This window comes from Bombina bombina, chromosome 2 (assembly GCF_027579735.1).
Source record: "Bombina bombina isolate aBomBom1 chromosome 2, aBomBom1.pri, whole genome shotgun sequence".
Classification (NCBI taxonomy): Eukaryota; Metazoa; Chordata; class Amphibia; order Anura; family Bombinatoridae; genus Bombina; species Bombina bombina.
This window is the reverse complement of record NC_069500.1, coordinates 1,338,114,968-1,338,139,661: the sequence shown is the minus strand read 5'-3', so window position 1 is coordinate 1,338,139,661 and position 24,694 is coordinate 1,338,114,968. Positions and strand designations below refer to the sequence as shown.

Genomic DNA, 24,694 nt, shown 5'->3' with positions numbered 1-24,694 from the left:
CCTGCTGTGAGGTGAATATCCCATTAGTAATTAAGATGATCGGTGGACTCATTGTGTCAAAAAAGAAATAAATTTATCAGGTAAGCATAAATTTTCTTTTTTCAAGGCTTATTTGGAGGCAGGGCAGGCTCCGCCTCAGTTTTACAGCTCATTCTACTAAGTTTAATTTCTTGGGCTTTTTCAGAATGAAGCTTAGGTTGATCAAATTTGCAAATCAGGTCTTCTTTGCATACTTTTAATGTTTTTACCATTTTGATGTATTTGCATCTTCTGAAGCAGTCTTTGGTAGAAAGGTTCTTCAGGCAGCTGTTTCAGTTTGATTCTACTGCTTTTGATTTAAGTGTTTTCAAGGAAAACTTATTTATTGTGTGGATTTCATTTCTCAGTGGTAATAGCTGTTATTTTATCCCTCCCATTCTAGTGACTCTTCTGTGGACTTCCACATCTTGGGTATTTTTATCCCATACATCACTGGCTCATGGACTCTTGCCAATTACATGAATTAAAACATAATTTATGTAAGAACTTACCTGATTAATTTCTTTCATATTGGCAAGAGTCCATGAGGCCCACCCTTTTTATGGTGGTTATGATTTTTGTATAAATGCACAATTATTTTTCCAGTCCCTCTTTTTGTATGCTTTTCTACTCCTTATTTTATCACCCCACTACTTGGCTATTCGTTAAACTGAATTGTGGGTGTGGTGAGGGGTGCATTTATAGGCATTTTGAGGTTTGGGTAACTTTGCCCCTCCTGGTAGGATTGTATATCCCATACGTCACTAGCTCATGGACTTGTCAATATGAAATTAATTTATCAGGTAAGTTCTTACATAAATTATGTTTTTGGCAGTTGTCGGGTCTCAGGGATTCACAGTGGCGCCTTATCTGGACAACATCTTGGTTCAGGCACAATCTTCTCAACTAGCAGAATCTCATACGGAGATCTTGTCTCTTCTTCGTTCCCATGGATGGAAAGTAAATCTGGAAAAGAGTTCCCTTGTTCCAGTTACAAGGGTGGTTTTCTTAGCGACCATCATAGATTCCCTATCTATGAAGATTTTTCTGACGAAGGTCAGAAAAAGCAAAGATTATCTCTTCTTGCCTCTCTTCAGTCTACTGTCAAGCCATCAGTAGCTCAATGCATGGAGGTAATTGGTCTGATGGTCCTTCCCTTTGCTCGTTTCCATTTGAGAGCTCTACAGCTCTGCATGCTCAGACAATAGAACCGAAACCATTGCAGATCTGTTGGCGCTCTACAAATAACCAATGATAATAATTCTGATCTGTCCCAGTGGATAGATCTGGACCAGTTGACAGTCAACTCTTTCATGGTGGATATCTCAGGATCATCTGTCTCAGGTGTCTCCAGAGACCCTCCTGGGTGATTGTGACCACGGACGCCAGCCTGCTAGGTTGGGGAGCAGTTTGGGACTCGCTAAAGGCTCAGGGCCTATGGACTCGAGGTGAGTCTTCTCTTCCGATAAATATCTTGGAGTTGAGAGCAATCTTCAATGCTCTAATGGCCTGGCCTCAGTTGTCTTTAGCCTGGTTTATCAGATTCCAGTCGGACAACATTGCCTCAGTGGCCTACATTAACCACCAGGAAGGAACTCAGTTCCTTGGCCATGAAGGAGGTGACTCGCATTCTGCAGTGGGTGGAAGTTCACAATTGTCTTCTATCTGCCATCCACATGCCAGGAGTGGACAATTGGGAGGCGGATTTCCTGAGCAGACAGACCTTTCATCCCGGGGAGTGGGCTCTCCATCTGGAGGTGTTCTCCAGGTTAACCCTCAAGTGGGGGGTTCCGGAGTTGGATCTGATGGTATCTTGTCAGAACGCCAAGCTTCCAAGATACAGTTCAAGGTCAAGAGATCCTCAGGCTGCCCCTGATAGATGCTCTGGCGTTTCCTTGGGATTGCAGTCTAGCATACCTGTTTCCTCAGTTTGCTCTCCTACCACGAGTCATTGCTCGTATCAAACAGGAGAGAGCGTCAGTAATTCTATTAGCTCCTGCATGACCTCACAGGATCTGGTTTGCAGACCTAGTGAAGATGTCATCTCTTCCACCTTGGAGGTTACCTCTGAGGAAGGGCCTTCTAACTCCGGGTCCTTTCCTAAGCGTGGGTTTTCTGAGTCTGTCATTGATACTAGGATTCAGGCTTGCAAGCCTGTTACTCTTAAGATTTACCATAAGGTATGGCCTAAATACCTTTATTGGTGTGACTCAAATGGTTACTCTTGGAGTAGGGTTAAGATTCATAGAATTTTGTCTTTTCTTCAGGATGGTCTGGAGAAAGGGTTGTCAGTCAGTTCTCTGAAAGGTCAGATTTCTGCATTATATATTCTTTTACATAAGCGTCTGGCAGATGTGCCAGATGTTCAATTTTTTTGTCAGACCCTGGTTAGAATCAGGCCTGTGTTTAAATCTGTTGCTCCTCCTTGGAGCCTTAACCTAGATCTTAGACTTAGTTTTGTAGCAGGCTCAGTTTGAGCCACTGCATTCCATAGATATTAAACTGTTATCTTGGAAGGTTTTGTTTTTTGTTGCTATTTCTTCTGCTCTGAGAGTTTCAGAACTCTCAGCTTTGCAGTGTGATTCACCTTCTCTTATTTTTCATGCCGATAAGGCGGCCCTTCTAAATAAATTTGGATTTCTTCCTAAGAGTGTTTCGGATAGAAGTATTAATCAGGAAATAATTGTTCCTTCTCTCTGTAATTAGAATGACGTTGTGGACTCTCCATGTCGTAGGAAAGAAAACAAATTTTTTTACTTACCTGATAAATGTCTTTCTTTCCGGACATGGAGAGTCCACAACCCCACCCTTTAGAGTAGACAGTAATTTTTTACTAAACCTCAGGCACCTCTATACCTTTTGTGTTCATTCTTTACCATTTCTTTTCAGCTGAATGACTGGTGGTTATGGTTAAAGGGACATAATACTCGTATGCTAAATCACTTGAAACTGATGCAGTATAACTGTAAAAAGCTGACAGGAAAATATCACCTGAGCATCTCTATGTAAAAAAGGAAGATATTTTTCACAATCTCCTCAGCTCAGCAGAGTAAGTTCTGTGTAAAAAGTTATACTCAGCTGCTCCCAGCTTCAGGTAAAAGAAAAAAAAAGAAAAATGAAGAAATGAACAGCAGCCAATCAGCATCAGCAGTGCTGAGGTCATGAACTCTTTGACATCTCATGAGAGTTAAGTGAAATCTCATGAGATCACAGTAATAGTAAACTTCCTTACACTGAATAGGGAAATATGATGAGTGTGCACGAATGCTCGCTCCTTCCGCTGTCCCGGGACAGACATACTTATTTGTTGTTTAGAAGTCCTTTACAATGGGATGTGGCTACTGAGAAACTTTTGAGGTAAAATATCTTTTTTTACCTAGAGATGTTCAGGTGATATTTTCTAGTCAACTTTTTACAGCTATGCTGCATCACTTTCAAGTGTTAAAACATTTGGGTATTATGGCCCTTTAAGAGAAGTGACACTTAACAGCTTTGCTGTGGTGCTCTTTGCCGCCTCCTGCTGGCCAGGAGTTAATATCCCACTAGTAATTTGAATGACGTCGTGGACTCTCCATGTCCGGAAAGAAAGAAATTTATCAGGTAAACATAAATTTAGTTTTTTTTAATAAGGTCGTGTTTCCACCTCTTAGCCAATAGCATGTTAGCTATCCGGCATAATGGCGATTGGCAAGCACAGCTATTGGCTAAAAGGTAGAAACCCTACCTCATTGAAACAGTAGCATTTTCCCATGGGCAGCCAGAGACTCTTAGCTCAGCATAAACTGCAGGCAAATATAGGATCTTTCAGCATGAAGTTTTATATACTTAGTGACTGAAAGTCCCCCTTTATTTATAGGACTGGTATATCCTAGCGTTTCAGAAACCATCACTCAAAGCAGTGTTTCTCAACCGTGGTCCTCCAGTACCACCAACAGTCCAGGGTTTTATTATAGCTCAACCAGTGCACAGGTGTGGTTATCCGGTGATCAGTAACACCATGGTTATTAACCTGCTCTCACCCATCAGCTGATTACTTCACCTGTGCACTGGTTCAGCTATAATGAAAACCTGACCTGTTAGGGGTTCTTGAGGACCACGGTTGAGAAACACTGGTCTAAAGGACCTGTATTTTATCCCAATCCACCAACGTTGGTTAGTGATTTCTGCATTAACAGGGGAAGAAATAGCAAGAATGGTCCAACCAAATGTACATAGAGTGTACCCAAATGCATGCATTGTAAAGTTGTTTTTTTTTTTTTCCATCTTCAATAAATTATACATATGCACATAAATACAATTTTATATATTTAAGAATAAGGGTCTTAAGGCCTATTCAATAGTGTTACATTTTTCTTTGTGTAATAATTGTACCTTGTTCATATTCCTAAATATTTTGTGTTTACTTTGACCAAAGTGGTTTTGTTTTTAAAATAGGTAAAATGATTCAGTGTATTCGCTGTCCAGTTGCCTATCATGGAGGTGAGGCATGTTTGGCTGCCGGATGCGCAATCTTAACTGCAACAAGTATCGTCTGCACCTCTCACTTTTCTGCTAATAAAAGCAACCGTCATCATGAACATGTGAATGTCAGCTGGTGTTTTGTGTGCTCGAAAGGTAAACTTAAACTAACATTTGTGTTCGAAATTCTTCCCTGCTTTGGCTGGCTATTGGCTAAATTGCTGTTTGGTGCACCTATTTTCAGGATAGAAAATATTTTGACTTTTAAAAAGTATTTGAGGACCAGATTTCTCTCATAAGATGAAGAGGAGTCCACAAGAACATCACGTGGTATATTTCACGTCTACCAGGGGAATGCAAAAACCACCCTTACACCTAGCAATCCTCTACTCATAGCCTGAATCAAGCAATAACAGACTTCAATGACACTGCTTTATACGTGTGCATATAAAAGGACTGTGCAAAAAAAATATTGGAAGTAAATTAGAAAATTGCTTAAAACTGCATGCTCTTTCTAAATCATGAGTTTAATTTGGACTTGTGTCCCTTTTAAATGTCTTTTCTCCAACATTGGTGTGTCCGGTCCACGGCGTCATCCATTACTTGTGGGAAATATTCTCCCCCACAGGGAAAGGCAAGGAGAGCACACAGCAAGAGCTGTCCATATAGCTCCCCCTCTGGCTCCGCCCCCCAGTCATTCTCCTTGCCGCTCTCAACAAGTAGCATCTCCACGGGGATGGTGAGGAGTTTGTGGTGTTAGTTGTAGTTTTTTATTCTTCTATCAAGAGTTTATTTTAAAATAGTGCTGGCTTGTACTATTTACTCTACAACAGAAAAGTGATGAAGAAGCCAGGTGTACCCTTTGCCAGGTGGGAGAAGCCAGGTGTACCCTTTGCCCCACCTCCTATATTTAAGAAAATGTTTCCCATAGTAGACCCTCGAAGGGACGCATGGCATACGGTCCCGAAGGTTGAGGGAGCTGTTTCAACACTAGCGAAGCGCACCACTATTCCTATAGAGGACAGCTGCGCTTTCAAAGATCCTATGGATAAAAAATTGGAAGGATTGCTTAATATGATTTTTGTTCAGCAAGGGTTCATCCTTCAACCAGCTACGTGTGTTATTACTCTCACTTCAGCGGCGTCCTTTTAGTTCGAGGAACTAGAAAGGTCGCTCCAGAAAGAGACTTCCTATGAAGAAGTCATGGACAGAATTCACGCATTAAAATTGGCTAATTCCTTTATATTGGATGCCGCCTTTCAAATAACGAAATTGGCGGCGAAAAACTCAGGTTTTGCTATAGTAGCGCGGAGGGTGCTTTGGCTGAAATCCTGGTCGGCAGATGTGTCGTCCAAGACGAAGTTACTTAATATTCCTTTCAAGGGTAAGACCCTTTTTGGGCCGGAATTGAAGGAAATTATTTCAGACATCACTGGGGGTAAGGGCCATGCCCTCCCACAGGATAGGCCTTTTAAGGCTAAGAACAAGTCTAATTTTCGTTCCTTTTGCAATTTCAGGAACGGACCGGCTAATAACTCCACTGCCGCTAGACAAGAAGGTAACGCGGCCCAGCCCAAACCCGCTTGGAAGCCCATGCAAGGCTGGAACAAGGGTAAACAGACCAAGAAACCTGCTGCTGCTACCAAGACAGCATGAAGGGGTAGCCCCGATCCGGGACCGGATCTGGTAGGGGGCAGACTATCTCTCTTCGTTCAGGCTTGGGCAAGAGATGTTCCGGATCCCTGGGCACTAGAAATAGTCTCCAAGAGATACCTGCTAGAGTTCAAGGGACTTCCTCCAAGGGGAAGGTTCCACCTGTCTCGCTTATCTTCAGACCAGATAAAGAAACAGGCATTCTTACTTTGTGTAAGAGACCTATCAAAGATGGGAGTGATAAACCCAGTCCCCTCCGGGGAACAAGGTCTAGGTTTTTACTCAAACCTGTTTGTGGTTCCCAAAAAAGAGGGAACTTTCAGGCCAATTCTGGATTTAAAGATATTAAACAAGTTCCTCAGTGTTCCATCCTTCAAAATGGAAACCATTCGGACAATCTTGCCGACAATCCAGCAGGGTCAATATTTGACTACCGTGGATCTAAAGGATGCGTATCTGCATATTCCAATCCACAAAACTCATCATCAGTTCCTGAGGTTCGCCTTTCTGGACAAACATTACCAGTTCGTGGCTCTTCCATTCGGTTTAGCCACCGCTCCCAGAATTTTCACAAAGGTGCTAGGGTCCCTTCTAGCGGTCCTAAGGCTGAGGGGCATCGCTGTAGCACCTTATCTAGACAACATCCTAATCCAAGCGTCGTCTCTTTCCAAAGCAAGGGCCCACACAGACATCGTGTTGGCTTTTCTCAGATCTCACGGGTGGAAGGTGAACATAGAAAAGAGTTCACTGTCACCGTCCACAAGGGTTCCTTTTCTGGGAACAATAATAGATTCTGTGGAAATGAAGATCTTCCTGACAGAAGTCAGAAAGCTAAAGCTTCTAAACGTTTGTTGAGTTCTTCATTCTATTCCTTAACCCTCCATAGCTCAGTGCATGGAAGTAATAGGACTAATGGTTGCAGCAATGGACATGGTTCCTTTTGCTCGAATTCATCTAAGACCATTACAGCTGTGCATGCTCAATCAGTGAAATGGGTACTATACAGACTTGTCTCCCCAAATTCAAGTAGACCAGGTAACCAGGGACTCACTTCTCTGGTGGTTGACCCAGGATCACCTGTCTCAGGGAATGAGTTTCCGCAGACCGGAGTGGGTCATCGTCACGACCGACGCCAGCCTCTTGGGGTGGGGCGCGGTCTGGGACTCCCTGAAAGCTCAGGGCCTATGGTCTTGGGAAGAGTCGCTTCTCCCGATAAACATTTTGGAACTAAGAGCAATATTCTATGTGCTCCTGGCTTGGCCTCAGCTAGCGGAAGCCAAGTTCATAAGATTTCAGTCGGACAACATAACGACTGTTGCGTACATCAATCATCAGGGGGGAACAAAGAGTTCCCTAGTGATGAAGGAAGTAACCAAGATTATCCAATGGGCAGAGAATCACTCCTGCCATCTATCTGCTATTCACATCCCAGGAGTAGACAACTGGGAGGCGGACTATTTGAGTCGTCAGACTTTCCATCCGGGGGAGTGGGAACTCCACCCGGAGGTCTTTGCTCAGTTAACCCAATTATGGGGCATTCCAGACATGGATCTAATGGCGTCCCGTCAGAACTTCAAGATTCCTTGCTACGGGTCCAGATCCAGGGATCCCAAGGCGACTCTAGTGGATGCATTAGTGGCGCCTTGGTTGTTAAACCTAGCGTATGTGTTTCCACCGTTTCCTCTCCTTCCCAGGCTCATAGCCAGGATCACACAGGAGAAGGCCTCGGTGATTCTGATAGCTCCTGCGTGGCCATGCAGGACTTGGTATGCAGACCTGGTGAATATGTCATCGGCTCCACCATGGAAGCTACCTTTGAGACAGGATCTTCTAGTACAAGGTCCATTCGAACATCCAAATCTAGTTTCTCTGCAGCTGACTGCTTGGAAATTGAACGCTTGATTTTATCCAAGCGTGGGTTTTCGAATTCTGTGATAGATACTCTGGTCCAAGCCAGAAAACCTGTGACTAGTAAGATTTACCATAAAATATGGAAAAAATATATCTGCTGGTGTGAATCCAAGGGATTCTCCTGGAGTAAGATTAAAATTCCAAAGATTCTCTCCTTTCTCCAAGATGGTTTGGATAAAGGGTTGTCAGCTAGTTCTCTAAAAGGACAGATTTCTGCTTTATCTGTCTTGTTACACAAACAACCAGATGTACAAGCTTTTGTTCAGGCTTTGGTTAGAATCAAGCCTGTTTACAGACCCATGACTCCTCCTTGGAGTCTAAATTTAGTTCTTTCAGTTCTTCAAGGGGTTCCGTTTGAACCTTTACATTCCATAGATATTAAGTTATTATCTGGGAAAGTTCTGTTTTTGGTTGCTATTTCTTCTGCTAGAAGAGTTTCTGAATTATCTGCTTTGCAATGTAATCCACCCTATCTGGTTTTCCATTCAGATAAGGTTGTTTTGCGTACTAAGCCTGGTTTTCTTCTAAAAGTTGTTTCCAACAAGAATATTAACCAGGAAATAGTTGTTCCTTCTCTGTGTCCGAATCCAGTTTCAAAGAAGGAACGTTTATTACACAATTTAGATGTTGTTCGTGCTTTAAAGTTCTACTTAGAAGCAACAAAAGATTTTAGACAAACCTCATCTTTGTTTGTCGTTTACTCTGGTAAGAGGAGAGGTCAAAAAGCTACTGCTACCTCTCTCTCTTTCTGGCTGAAAAGCATTATCCGATTGGCTTATGAGACTGCCGGACGGCAACCTCCTGACCGAATCACAGCTCACTTTACTAGGGCTGTGGCTTCCACTTGGGCCTACAAGAACGAGGCTTCTGTTGATCAGATATGTAAGGCAGCGACTTGGTCCTCTCTGCACACTTTTGCCAAATTCTACAAATTTGATACTTATGCTTCTTCGGGGGCTATTTTTGGGAGAGAGGTTTTGCAAGCCGTGGTGCCTTCCATTTAGGTAACCTGATTTGCTCCCTCCCTTCATCCGTGTCCTAAAGCTTTGGTATTGGTTCCCACAAGTAATGGATGACGCCGTGGACCGGACACACCGTTGGAGAAAGTAATTTATCAGGTAAGCATAAATTCTGTTATTTCTTTCCAATGCCATGGAAAGTCCACGATTCAGTTACTGTTGGGAATGCAACTACTGACCACCAGAAGGAGGCAAAAACACCACATCAAAGCTTAAAGGGACAGTACACTGTAAAATTGTTTTTCCATTAATGTATTTTAAATGACTTGTTATACCAACTGCAGAGTATAAAATATTTGAGAAATTCCATTTTCATGCTTATTTGTGTATATGAAGTAGCTGATTTTGTGCTTTGAAACCACAGCCTATTACAATGGGTTGAACTTAAAGGTGATATCAGATCTCAATATGTTCTAAGTTTGTGTAAACAGACTTGCTTCCTTATCTTTTATTTGGCTGGAACACCAAAGCTCAAAACATAGAGAGAACAATGGAAAATGATCATTTTATTACTTAACTATCCTGCATCCCACAGAGTGTAATCTCTTCTGCTGGCTGTGTATACTTAGGCTATTCAATAGCCTATACTCCAGTATTAATTTGTTCAGTGTAGGTGGCGATACCACAGGCTAAATAAGCTATTTCAAATGCTGAAATAGGAGTAAAGGAGCTACTTGTAACCAATTTAATACACTCTAGCAGGTTAAAAGGATCATTAAGAATAATTTAAAGGGGAGAAATTTTTTGGGTGAACTGTCCCTTTAAATATCACTCCCACTTCCCATAACCCCCAGTCATTCTTTGCCTTCGTACAAGGATGCGAAGATAGTGCTCTGAAGAAAGAGACTATATCCAAGTCCTTTAATGGGTAGCCTTTAATGGGTAGCTTACCTTCAAGCAGGACTGGGGTAATGCTGTGTCCATGTAATCCTCTTGAGAAAGAGTATTGGTAGCTGTTAGCTGCTGGAGGTCGCAGGGTAGTCCCTGTTCTCTCTCCAGCAATTTATGCTAACCCCCAACCCAGCTACCAGGGTTAGTTACTCTGCTTTCCTGTCTACTCGGGTCCCTGTCAGAAGTCAGATGAAGCTGACACACCTGGATGTGCTGTGACTGCTCCAGGAGGATAAGTCCTTTTATTTACTTAAGCAAGAACTGCAAGTTTATTCAATGAAAAATCCTTCTATCTTGCGGCCTGAGCAGCTTCCTGGCTTTTAGCCAGAGACAGGAACCTCGCCGCTTCATGGCTTTTAGTCAGAGACCAAAACCTCCCTGCTTTCATGTCCCAGTTCTATTTAGTTATAGACCAGGTCAGTCCTGCCATTTATGTGAGTGGGGTTAGGTTTTTATTTTTCTCTGTAGCCCTGACCGTGGCTTTTTCAGCGGCGCAATTTCACGCGCTTTGTAGACGCTATTCATGGCTAGTGCCTTTGTGTAAAGGAAATTAGGTTTTGTGTGGTGCTTTCCTTATGTTGGATTATATGTAACCTTACTGTTAAATTTTTTATTCAAGTCCCTCACAACTAAATGGTTGTTTGCCTTAGGCATGCCTCTCACCTACTAGTAACAGAGCAACACTTCTGTCATGTGTGGGACATGATCGCTAAGTCTGCGGTCTATTAATCTCTTCCTATAACGCTAGTCAGTGTAGGATATGTATATACTACTCTAGCTTGCATGATCCACAGGGCAGATGCCTTTTTTGTTTGTGGATATTGGGGATGTAGTGCCTGGATAGCTAGAAGTTCCCTGGTGCAGATGTTGCCTTTTTTCTTTGCCATATGTTCCGGTCAGATAGAGGCTTATGTTAGTTGAGACGTTTGCTGTCCTATCGGTGGAGAACTTTCCCGCCTCAGGACTGTGTTTTTGTTTTTTTTATCACTCAGTGACTGTCACCATGTTTTTTTTGTTGAGACGCGTCCTTCCTCTGCACCTCATATGTGAACGTACCTTCCAGTTGGAGGTAAATAACAGGGAAATACACGCGTGGTGTGTGCGGTTAACTGTCCCTGCTGAATTTTAACTCCTATAGCGCAACAACAACACGAGCAGAGGGCATGTTACTGCTGCACTGACTGCTGTCTGTAACGTGTGACCAAATATAAAGAGCCGCTTGTGTCTTATGTTAAGCGACTGTTGGTCCTTGTACTGTTGATCCTTATAGCCCTGTATAAGTATTTCTTCTATAAGGTAAAACGAGTCCACGGATTCATCCTTTACTTGTGGGATATTATCCTCCTGCTAACAGGAAGTGGTAAAGAGCACCACAGCAGAGCTGTCTATATAGCTCCTCCCTTAGCTCCACCCCCCAGTCATTCACAAAATATTAGTTTTTAATTTCTTCAAGCAAGAGTTTTTTGTTTTAAATGGTACCGGTGTGTACTATTTACTCTCAGGCAGCAGATGGATGAAGACTTCTGCCTGAAGGATGATGATCTTAGCATTTGTAACTAAGATCCAGTGCTGTTCCCACAGAGGCTGAGGGGTACAAGAAACTTCAGTGTGAGGAACGTTTTCATGCTTTATAGCAGTGAGGTATGTTCAGTAATTTTTTTCTGGAGAGACTGTATTTCAGAAAGGCTGACAGTATCCCCATGAGGGTAAGGGTAAGCAGTAATCCTAAAAGCTATAGAAAGGCATTACTAAGCTTGCATAAGAAATGTATTTCTTACCTGGGGTTTAGTCTTTTTTCCAATTGACTACTTCTTGCTATTGTGGGTATTAGGCCTGCGGGTGCGTCAAATGCTAAACTTTATTGCGTCATTCTTGGCGCGAAAATTTATTTGGCGCAAAAAGACGTTTATGACGCAACTTCGTCATTTCCGGCGTCATACGTGATGCCAAGACTTTTCACACGGCGGCGTCATTAGTGACGCGAGTTTGCGTTACGTTGTGCGTCATACTTGGCGCCAAATTTTTTCATTATTTCAATACCCCTTGTATGTTTGCCTCTTGCTTTTTGCTATCAGAAGCCTATGCTATGTCCCAATCTGATCCTGCCTCAGAAGTTTTTGCTGGAACATTGCTGCCTGACATCGGTTCTAACAAAGCTAAGTGCATTTGTTGTAAAATTGTAGAAATTATTCCACCGAATGTCATTTGTAATAGTTGTCATGATAAACTTTTACATGCAGATAGTGTTTCCATCAGTAATAGTACATTGCCCGTTGCAGTTCCTTCAACTTCTAATGTGCATGATATACCTGTAAATTTTTATGAATTTGTTTCTGATTCTATTATGAAGGCTTTGTCTGCATTTCCACCTTCTAATAAACGTAAAAGGTCTTTTAAAACTTCTCATTTAGCTGATGAAATTTCAAATGACCAACAACAACATAATAATTTATCCTCTTCTGATGAGGATCTATCTGATTCAGAAGATCCTTCCTCAGACATTGACACTGACAAATCTATTTATTTATTTAAAATAGAGTATATGCGTTCTTTATTAAAAGAAGTGTTAATTACTTTGGATATTGAGGTAACCAGTCCTATTGACGTTCAGTCTAATAAACGTTTAAATGCTGTTTTTAAACCTCCTGTGGTTTCTCCAGGGGTTTTTCCCATTCCTGAGGCTATTTCTGATATGATTTCTAGGGAATGGGATAAGCCAGGTACTACTTTTATTCCTTCTTCAAGGTTTAAAAATTGTATCCTTTACCAGCAAAATCTATAGAGTTTTGGGAAAAAATCCTCAAAGTTGATTGTTCTATTTCTACTCTTGCTAAACGTACCACTATTCCTATGGAAGATAGTACTTCCTTTAAGGATCCTTTTAGATAGGAAGCTTGAATCTTATCTAAGGAAGGCCTATTTATATTCAGGTCATCTTCTCAGACCTGCTATTTCTTTGGCTGATGTTGCGGCTGCATCAACTTTCTGGTTGGAAAATTTAGCGCAACATGAATTGGATTCTGACAGATCTAGCGTTATTCGCTTACTGCAACATGCTAATCATTTTATTTGTGATGCCATTTTTCATATTATCAAAATTGATGTTAGATCCATGTCTTGAGCTGTATTAGCTAGAAGAGCTTTGTGGCTTAAATCTTGGAATGCTGATATGACATCCAAATCTAGATTACTATCTTTCTTTCCAAGGTAATAATTTATTTGGTTCTCAGTTGGATTCTATTCAACTATCACTGGGGGAAAAGGAGTTTTTCTGCCTCAGGATAAAAAACCTAAGGGTAAATCTAAGGCTTCTAACCGTTTTCGTTCCTTTCGTCAGAATAAGGAACAAAAACTCAATCCTCCCCCCAAGGAATCTGCTTCCAATTGGAAGCCTTCCTCAAATTGGAATAAATCCAAGCCATTTAGGAAACCAAAGTCAGCTCCTAAGTCCACATGAAGGTGCGACCCTCATTCCAGCTCAGCTGGTAGGGGGCAGATTAAGGTTTTCGAATCGAATAGGATATCGAATAGGATTCAAAGTAAGACCTCCTGTGAGAAGATTTTTTTCTCTCACGCATCCCTGTAAATACAGTTAAAGCTCAGGCTTTTCTGAAGTGTGTTTCAGTCCTGGAGTCTTCAGGGGTAATCATGCCAGTTCCTCCTCAGGAACAAGGTTTGGGGTTTTATTCAAACCTATTCATTGTACCAAAGAAAGAAAATTTGTTCAGACCAGTTCTGGATCTGAAAATTTTGAATCGTTATGTAAGAGTACCAACTTTCAAGATGGTGACTATAAGGACTATTCTGCCTTTTGTTCAGCAAGGACATTATATGTCCACAATAGATTTGCAGGATGCATACCTTCATATTCCGATTCATCCAGAACACTATCAGTTTCTGAGATTCTCTTTTCTAGACAAGCATTACCAATTTGTTGCTCTTCCATTTGGCCTAGCAAAAGCTCCAAGAATCTTTTCAAAGGTTCTGGGTGCCCTACTATCTGTAATAAGAGAGCAGGGTATTGCGGTGTTTCCTTATTTGGACGATATCTTGGTACTAGCTCAGTCTTTACATACTGCAGAATCTCACACGAATCAACTAGTGTTGTTTCTTCGGAAACATGGTTGGAGGATCAATTTACCAAAAAGTTTCTTGATTCCTCAGACAAGGGTCACCTTTTTAGGCTTCCAGATAGATTCAGTGTCCATGACTCTGTCTCTAACAGACAAGAGATGTTTAAAATTGGTCGCAGCATGTCGGCTCCTTCAGTCTGTCATTCCCTTCAGTGGCTATGTGCATGGAAGTTTTAGGTCTCATGACTGCAGCATCGGACGCAATCCCCTTTGCTCGTTTTCACATGAGACCTCTACAGCTTTGTATGCTGAATCAATGGTGCAGGGATTATACAAAGATATCACAATTAATATCCTTGAATCCCAATGTACGACACTCTCTGACATGGTGGATAGATCACCATCGTTTGGTTCAAGGGGCTTCTTTTGTTCGCCCAACCTGGACTGTGATCACAACAGATGCGAGTCTTTCAGGTTGGGGAGCTGTTTGGGGGTCTCTGACAGCACAAGGGGTTTGGAAATCTCAAGAGGCGAGATTACCAATAAATATTTTAGAACTCCGTGCAATTCTCAGGGCTCTTCAGTTCTGGCCTCTACTAAAGAGAGAACCGTTCATTTGTTTTCAGACAGACAATATCACAACTGTGGCTTATGTCAATCATCAGGGTGGGACTCAGTCCCCAAGCTATGAAAGAAGTATCTTGGATACTTGCTTGGGCGGAATCCAGCTCCTGTCTAATCTCTGCGGTGCATATCCCAGGTGTAGACAATTGGGAGGCGGATTATCTCAGCCGCCAGACTTTACATCCAGGGGAGTAGTCTCTCCATCCAGATGTGTTTTCTTAGATTGTTCAGATGTGGGGTCTTCCAGAGATAGATCTCATGGCCTCTCATCTAAACAAGAAACTTCCCAGATACCTGTCCAGGGATGTTCAGGCGGAAGCAGTGGATGCCCTGACACTTCCTTGGTGTTATCAACCTGCTTACATCTTCCCGCCTCTAGTTCTCCTTCCAAGAGTGATTTTCCAAAATTATCATGGAACAGTCTTTTGTGTTGCTGGTGGCTCCAGCATGGCCACACAGGTTTTGGTATGCGGTTCTGGTTCGGATGTCCAGTTGCCCGCCTTGGCCACTTCCGTTACGGCCGGACCTACTATCTCAAGGTCCGTTTTTCCATCAGGATCTCAAATCATTAAATTTGAAGGTATGGAAATTGAACGCTTAGTTCTAAGTCATAGAGGTTTCTCTGATTCAGTGATTAATACTATGTTACAAGTTCGTAAATCTGTCTCTAGAAAGATTTATTATAGAGTTTGGAAGACTTACATTTCATGGTGTTCTTCTCATTAATTCTCCTGGCATTCTTTTAGAATTCCTAGAATTTTGCAGTTTCTTCTGGATGGTCTGGATAAGGGTTTGTCTGCAAGTTCCTTGAAAGGACAAATCTCCGCTCTTTCTGTTTTATTTCACAGAAAGATTGCTATACTTCCTGATATACACTGTTTTGTACAGGCTTTAGTTCGTATTAAGCCTGTCATTAAGTCAATTTCTCCTCCTTGGAGTCTTAATTTAGTTCTGAGGGCTTTACAGGCTCCTCCATTTGAACCTATGCAAACTTTGGACATTAAACTACTTTCTTGGAAAGTGTTGTTCCTTTTGGCTATCTCTTCTGCTAGAAGAGTTTCTGAGCTATCTGCTCTTTCTTGTGAGTCTCCTTTTCTGATTTTTCATCAGGATAAGGCAGTTTTGCGGACTTCTTTTCAATTCTTACTTAAGGTTGTGAATTCTAACAACATTAGTAGAGAAATTGTTGTCTCTTCTTTATGTCCTAATCCTAAGAATTCTTTGGAGAGATCCTTACATTCTTTGGATGTGGTAAGAGCTTCAAAATATTATGTGGAAGCTACTAAAAATTTCAGGAAGACTTCTAGTCTATTTGTTTTATTTTCTGGTCCTAGGAAAGGTCAGAAAGCTTCTGCTGTTTCCTTGGCTTCTTGGTTGAAACTTTTGATTCATCAAGCTTATTTGGAGTCGGGTCAAACCCCGCCTCAGAGAATTACAGCTCATTCTACTAGATCAGTCTCCACTTCGTGGGCTTTTAAGAATGAGGCTTCAGTTGATCAGATTTGCAAAGCAGCCACTTGGTCCTCTTTGCATACATTTACTAAATTCTACCGTTTTGATGTATTTGCTTCTTCGGAAGCAGTTTTTGGTAGAAAAGTTCTTCAGGCAGCTGTTTCAGTTTGATTCTTCTGCTTTTTAATTTGTTTCTTTCTTTCTTTCAAAAGTGAAAATAAACTTATTTTTGGGTTGTGGATTATTTTCTCAGCGGAATATGGCTGTTTTTGTTTTATTCCCTCCCTCTCTAGTGACTCTTGAGTGGAAGACTCCACATCTTGGGTATTGATATCCCATATGTCACTAGCTCATGGACTCTTGCCAATTACATGAAAGAAAACATAATTTATGTAAGAACTTACCTGATAAATTCATTTCTTTCATATTAGCAAGAGTCCATGAGGCCCACCCTTTTCTTCTGTTAAGTGTGATCAGTCCACGGGTCATCATTACTTCTGGGATATTACTCCTCCCCAACAGGAAGTGCAAGAGGATTCACCCAGCAGAGCTGTATATAGCTTCTCCCCTCTACGCCACTCCCAGTCATTCTCTTGCACCCAACGACTAGATAGGATGTGTGAGAGGACTATGGTGATTATACTTCGTTTTATATCTTCAATCAAAAGTTTGTTATTTTAAAATAGCACCGGAGTGTGTTATTATCTCTCTGGCAGAGTTTGAAGAAGAATCTACCAGAGTTTTTGTTATGATTTTAGCCGGAGTAGTTAAGATCATATTGCTGTTTCTCGGCCATCTGAGGAGAGGTAAACTTCAGATCAGGGGACAGCGGGCAGATGAATCTGCATAGAGGTATGTAGCAGTTTTTATTTTCTGACAATGGAATTGATGAGAAAATCCTGCCATACCGATATAATGTCATGTATGTATACTTTACACTTCAGTATTCTGGGGAATGGTACTTCACTAGAATTACACTGTATGAAATACATAAAGCTGTTTAATAACTAGAGATTATGTTTAACGTTTTTGCTGGAATGTAAAATCGTTTTCATTTGCTGAGGTACTGAGTGAATAAATGTTTGGGCACTATTTTTCCACTTGGCAGTTGCTTAATCTGTTTTCTGACAGTTTCTGTTCTCCCTCACTGCTGTGTGTGAGGGGGAGGGGCCGTTTTTTGGCGCTTTTACTAAGCATCAAATATTTCAGTCAGCAACTCATTGTATTCCCTGCATGATCCGGTTCATCTCTACAGAGCTCAGGGGTCTTCAAAACTTATTTTGAGGGAGGTAATTTCTCTCAGCAGAGCTGTGAGAATTATAGTTTGACTGAGATAAAAAACGTTTATTCTGTAATTTGTTTCCTGCTTTCAGAATTTGTTATCTTTGCTAATGGGATTAAACCTTTGCTAAAGTTGTGTTGTTTACAAGGATTGAGGCTATAACTGTTTCAATTTATTAATTTTAAACTGTCATAAATCTTCTGTGCTTCTTAAAGGCACAGTACGTTTTAAAATTATTCTAATTGAATTGTATTTCCAAGTTGCAAGTTTATTTGCTAGTGTGTTAAACATGTCTGATTCAGAGGATGATACCTGTGTCATTTGTTGCAATGCCAAAGTGGAGCCCAATAGAAATTTATGTACTAACTGTATTGATGCTACTTTAAATAAAAGTCAATCTGTACAAATTGAACAAATTTCACCAAACAACGAGGGGAGAGTTATGCCGACTAACTCGCCTCATGTGTCAGTACCTACATCTCCCGCTCAGAGGGAGGTGCGTGATATTGTAGCGCCGAGTACATCTGGGCGGCCATTACAAATCACATTACAGGATATGGCTACTGTTATGACTGAGGTTTTGGCTAAATTACCAGAACTAAGAGGTAAGCGTGATCACTCTGGGGTGAGGACAGAGTGCGCTGATAATATTAGGGCCATGTCAGACACTGCGTCACAGGTGGCAGAACATGAGGACGGAGAACTTCATTCTGTGGGTGACGGTTCTGATCCAAACAGACTGGATTCAGATATTTCAAATTTTAAATTTAAACTGGAAAACCTCCGTGTATTACTAGGGGAGGTGTTAGCGGCTCTGAATGATTGTAACACAGTTGCAATACCAGAGAAAATGTGTAGGTTGGATAAATATTTTGCGGTACCGACGAGTACTGAGGTTTTTCCTATACCTAAGAGACTTACTGAAATTGTTACTAAGGAGTGGGATAGACCCGGTGTGCCGTTCTCACCCCCTCCGATATTTAGAAAAATGTTTCCAATAGACGCCACCACAAGGGACTTATGGCAAACGGTCCCTAAGGTGGAGGGAGCAGTTTCTACCTTAGCTAAGCGTACCACTATCCCGGTGGAGGATAGCTGTGCTTTTTCAGATCCAATGGATAAAAAGTTAGAGGGTTACCTTAAGAAAATGTTTGTTCAACAAGGTTTTATATTGCAACCCCTTGCATGCATTGCGCCGATCACGGCTGCAGCGGCATTCTGGATTGAGTCTCTGGAAGAGAACATTGGTTCAGCTACTCTGGACGACCTTACGGACAGGCTTAGAGTCCTTAAACTAGCTAATTCTTTCATTTCGGAGGCCGTAGTACATCTTACTAAACTTACGGCGAAAAATTCAGGATTCGCCATTCAGGCACGCAGGGCGCTGTGGCTAAAATCCTGGTCAGCTGATGTTACTTCTAAGTCTAAATTGCTTAATATACCTTTCAAAGGGCAGACCTTATTCGGGCCTGGGTTGAAAGAGATTATCGCTGACATTACAGGAGGTAAAGGCCATGCCCTGCCTCAGGACAAAGCCAAAGCCAAGACTAGACAGTCTAATTTTCGTTCCTTTCGTAATTTCAAAGCAGGAGCAGCATCAACTTCCTCTGCACCAAAACAGGAAGGAGCTGTTGCTCGCTACAGACAAGGCTGGAAACCTAACCAGTCCTGGAACAAGGGCAAGCAGACTAGGAAACCTGCTGCTGCCCCTAAAACAGCATGAATTGAGGGCCCCCGATCCGGGATCGGATCTAGTGGGGGGCAGACTTTCTCTCTTCGCCCAGGCTTGGGCAAGAGATGTTCAGGATCCCTGGGCGCTAGAGATAATATCTCAGGGATACCTACTAGACTTCAAATACTCTCCTCCAAGAGAGAGATTTCATCTGTCAAGATTGTCAACAATCCAGACAAAGAAAGAGGCGTTTCTACGCTGCGTACAAGAGCTCTTGTTAATGGGAGTAATCCATCCAGTTCCACGATCGGAACAGGGACAGGGGTTTTACTCAAATCTGTTTGTGGTTCCCAAAAAAGAGGGAACTTTCAGACCAATCCTGGACTTAAAGATCCTAAACAAATTCCTAAGAGTTCCATCGTTCAAGATGGAGACTATTAGGACAATTTTACCTATGATCCAAGAGGGTCAGTACATGACCACTGTAGATTTAAAAGATGCTTACCTTCACATACCGATTCACAAAGATCATTATCGGTACCTAAGGTTTGCCTTCCTAGACAGGCATTACCAGTTTGTGGCTCTTCCATTCGGATTGGCTACAGCTCCAAGAATCTTCACAAAGGTTCTGGGTGCTCTTCTGGCGGTACTAAGACCGCGGGGAATCTCGGTAGCTCCTTACCTAGACGACATTCTGATACAAGCTTCAAGCTTTCAAACTGCCAAGTCTCATGCAGAGTTAGTGCTGGCATTTCTAAGGTCACATGGATGGAAGGTGAACGAAAAGAAAAGTTCACTCGTTCCACTCACAAGAGTTCCCTTCCTGGGGACTCTTATAGATTCTGTAGAAATGAAGATTTACCTGACAGAGGACAGGCTAACAAGACTTCAAAGTGCTTGCCGCACCCTTCATTCCATTCAACACCCGTCAGTGGCCCAATGCATGGAGGTAATCGGCTTAATGGTAGCGGCAATGGACATAGTACCCTTTGCACGCTTACACCTCAGACCACTGCAACTGTGCATGCTAAGTCAGTGGAATGGGGATTACTCAGACTTATCCCCTTCTCTGAATCTGGATCAAGAGACCAGAAATTCTCTTCTATGGTGGCTTTCTCGGCCACATCTGTCCAGGGGGATGCCATTCAGCAGACCAGACTGGACAATTGTAACAACAGACGCCAGCCTTCTAGGTTGGGGTGCCGTCTGGAATTCTCTGAAGGCTCAGGGACAATGGAGTCAGGAGGAGAGTCTCCTGCCAATAAACATTCTGGAATTGAGAGCAGTTCTCAATGCCCTCCTGGCTTGGCCCCAGTTGACAACTCGGGGGTTCATCAGGTTTCAGTCGGACAACATCACGACTGTAGCTTACATCAACCATCAGGGAGGGACAAGAAGCTCCCTAGCTATGATGGAAGTATCAAAGATAATTCGCTGGGCAGAGTCTCACTCTTGCCACCTGTCAGCAATCCACATCCCGGGAGTGGAGAACTGGGAGGCGGATTTCTTAAGTCGTCAGACTTTTCATCCGGGGGAGTGGGAACTTCATCCGGAGGTCTTTGCCCAAATACTTCGACGTTGGGGCAAACCAGAGATAGATCTCATGGCGTCTCGACAGAACGCCAAGCTTCCTCGTTACGGGTCCAGATCCAGGGATCCAGGAGCAGTCCTGATAGATGCTCTGACAGCACCTTGGGACTTCAGGATGGCTTACGTGTTTCCACCCTTCCCGTTGCTTCCTCGATTGATTGCCAGAATCAAACAAGAGAGAGCATCAGTGATTCTAATAGCACCTGCGTGGCCACGCAGGACTTGGTATGCAGACCTGGTGGACATGTCATCCTGTCCACCTTGGTCTCTACCTCTGAAACAGGACCTTCTGATACAGGGTCCCTTCAAACATCAAAATCTAACTTCTCTGAAGCTGACTGCTTGGAAATTGAACGCTTGATTTTATCAAGACGTGTGTTTTCTGAGTCAGTTATTGATACCTTAATACAGGCTAGGAAACCTGTTACCAGAAAGATTTACCATAAGATATGGCGTAAATACCTATATTGGTGTGAATCCAAAGGTTACTCTTGGAGTAAGGTTAGGATTCCTAGGATATTGTCTTTTCTACAAGAAGGTTTAGAAAAGGGTTTATCTGCTAGTTCATTAAAGGGACAGATCTCAGCTCTGTCCATTCTGTTACACAAACGTCTGTCAGAAGTTCCTGACGTCCAGGCTTTTTGTCAGGCTTTGGCCAGGATTAAGCCTGTGTTTAAAACTGTTGCTCCACCATGGAGTTTAAACCTTGTTCTTAATGTTTTACAGGGCGTTCCGTTTGAACCCCTTCATTCCATTGATATAAAGTTGTTATCTTGGAAAGTTCTATTTTTAATGGCTATTTCCTCGGCTCGAAGAGTCTCTGAATTATCAGCCTTACATTGTGATTCTCCTTATTTGATTTTTCATTCGGATAAGGTTGTCCTGCGTACTAAACCTGGGTTCTTACCTAAGGTAGTTACTAACAGGAATATCAATCAAGAGATTGTTGTTCCTTCTTTATGCCCAAATCCTTCTTCATAGAAGGAACGTCTACTGCACAACCTGGATGTAGTCCGTGCTCTAAAATTTTACTTACAGGCAACTAAGGAATTTCGACAAACGTCTTCTCTGTTTGTCATTTACTCTGGGCAGAGGAGAGGTCAAAAAGCTTCCGCTACCTCTCTTTCTTTTTGGCTTCGTAGCATAATTCGTTTAGCTTATGAGACTGCTGGACAGCAGCCTCCTGAAAGAATTACAGCTCATTCTACTAGAGCTGTGGCTTCCACTTGGGCCTTCAAGAATGAGGCCTCTGTTGAACAGATTTGCAAGGCTGCAACTTGGTCTTCGCTTCATACTTTTTCCAAATTTTACAAATTTGACACTTTTGCTTCATCGGAGGCTATTTTTGGGAGAAAGGTTCTTCAGGCAGTGGTTCCTTCTGTATAAAGAGCCTGCCTATCCCTCCCGTCATCCGTGTACTTTTGCTTTGGTATTGGTATCCCAGAAGTAATGATGACCCGTGGACTGATCACACTTAACAGAAGAAAACATAATTTATGCTTACCTGATAAATTCCTTTCTTCTGTAGTGTGATCAGTCCACGGCCCGCCCTGTTTTTAAGGCAGGTAAATATTTTTGAATTTATACTCCAGTCACCACTTCACCCTTGGCTTTTCCTTTCTCGTTGGTCCTTGGTCGAATGACTGGGAGTGGCGTAGAGGGGAGGAGCTATATACAGCTCTGCTGGGTGAATCCTCTTGCACTTCCTGTTGGGGAGGAGTAATATCCCAGAAGTAATGATGACCCGTGGACTGATCACACTACAGAAGAAAGGAATTTATCAGGTAAGCATAAATTATGTTTTTATGATGGTTATGATTTTTTGTATAAAGCACAATTATTTCCAAATTTCCTTTGATGCTTTCTACTCCTTTCTTTATCACCCCACTGCTTGGCTATTCGTTAAACTGAATTGTGGGTGTGGTGAGGGGTGTATTTATAGGCATTTTGAGGTTTGGGAAACTTTGCCCCTCCTGGTTGGATTGTATATCCCATATGTCACTAGTCCATCGACTCTTGCCAATATGAAAGAAATGAATTTATCAGGTAAGTTCTTACATAAATTATGTTTTTTCCACATGGCTGGCTAGATTTTGCCTAGGGATAGTTTTTTATGGCCCTCTCACTGGAAGTACAGATTGGGAGGGGCCTAATTTCAGGCCTAAATCGTGCAGTAGTTTTTGCAGCTTGAGACTTCCAGCTTCCCTGAAGAAGTCCCCTGAACACTTAGGACCTCTACAAAGGGTTTTTTTGCCTTCAAAAGTCGTTGTATGGGCAGGTAGGGCCACAGCAGAGCTGTGGCAGTTTGTTGTGACTGTTAAAAAAACGTTTATATCGTTTTTTTGATCTGGTTTTGAAACTAAGGGGTTAATCATCCATTTGCAAGTGGGTGCAATGCTCTGTTAGTCTATTATACACACTGTAAAAATTTCGTAAGATTTACTGCTTTTTATCACTGTTTTTCAATTTCTGACAAAATTTGTTTCTCTTAAAGGCACAGTACCGTTTTTATTTTTTGCTTGTTTACATTTATCAGTGTTTTCCAAGCTTGCTGGTCTCTTTGCTAGTCTGTTTAAACATGTCTGACATAGAGGAAAGTCCTTGTTGATTATGTTTAGAAGCCATTGTGGAACCCCCTCTTAGAATGTGTACCAAATGTACTGATTTTACTTTGTTATAAAGATCATATTCTGTCTTTAAAAGATTTATCACCAGAGGAAATTGACAAGGGGGAAGTTATGCCGACTAACTCGCCCCACGTGTCAGAACCTTTGACTCCCGCTCAAGTGGCGCCAAGTACATCTAGCGCGCCCATGGCGTTTACTTTACAAGACATGGCGGCAGTTATGGATCATACCCTTGCAGCGGTATTGTCCAAACTACCAGGGTTACAAGGAAAGCGAGACAGCTTTGGGACTAGAAAAAATACAGAGCTCTCTGACGCTTTAGTAGCTATGTCTGATATCCCCTCACAATATGCAGAAGCTGAGGCAGGAGAGCTTCTTTCTGTGGGTGATTTTTCTGACTCAGGTAAGATGCTTCAACCTGATTCTGATATGTCTACATTTAAATTTAAGCTTGAACACCTCCGCGTGTTGCTCAGGGAGGTTTTAGCTACTCTGGATGACTGTGACACCATTATAGTGCCAGAGAAATTGTGTAGATTGGATAAATACTATGCAGTGCCTGTTTACACTGATGTTTTTCCAATACCTAAAAGGTTTTCAGAAATTATTACTAAGGAATGGGATAGACCAGGTGTACCGTTCTCTCCCCCTCCTATTTTTAAGAAAATGTTTCCAATAGATGCCGCTACACGGGACTTATGGCAAATGGTCCTTAAGGTGGAGGGAGCAGTTTCTACCCTAGCTAAGCATACAACTATTCCCGTCGAGGACAGTTGTGCTTTCCTAGATCCAATGGATAAAAAGTTAGAGGGTTACCTTAAGAAAATGTTTATTCAGCAAGGTTTTATTCTCCAGCCTCTTGCATGCATTGCCCCGGTCACTGCTGCTGCGGCTTTCTGGTTTGAGTCTCTGGAAGAGGCCTTACAGGTAGAAACTCCATTGGATGATATACTTGACAAGCTTAAAGCGCTTAAGCTAGCCAATTCATTTGTTTCTGAGGCTGTTGTTCATTTAACCAAACTAACGGCTAAGAACTCAGGTTTTGCTATACAGGCGCGTAGGGCGCTATGTCTTAAATCCTGGTCAGCTGATGTTACTTCAAAGTCTAAGCTTCTCAACATTCCCTTTAAGGGGCAAACCCTATTCGGGCCTGGACTGAAGGAGATCATTTCTGATTTTACTGGAGGAAAAGGTCATGCCCTTCCTCAGGATAGGTCTAATAAATTAAGGACCAAACAAACAAATTTTCGTGCCTTTTCGAAACTTTGACGAGCGCGGCATCAACTCCCTCTAATGCAAAACAAGAGGGAAATTTTGCCCAGTCCAAGCCGATCTGGAGACCTAACCAGGCCTGGAACAAAGGTAAGCAGGCCAAGAAGCCTGCTGCTGCCTCTAAGACAGCATGAAAGATCAGCCCCCGATCC

The 24,694-nt window shown here is 42.3% G+C and overlaps 1 protein-coding gene across 3 annotated transcripts in view; it reads left to right on the top strand.

The window, feature by feature from the left end:
* LOC128650345 (histone-lysine N-methyltransferase NSD2) overlaps positions 1 to 24,694 on the top strand; it is a 448,512-nt gene that overhangs the window by 396,631 nt on the left and 27,187 nt on the right. For all 3 annotated transcript variants that reach the window (XM_053704216.1, XM_053704217.1, XM_053704218.1), the window contains one exon: positions 4,453 to 4,632. In XM_053704216.1, coding sequence (XP_053560191.1) covers positions 4,453 to 4,632 — 180 coding nt within the window. The remainder of the gene's footprint in view (positions 1 to 4,452; positions 4,633 to 24,694) is intronic.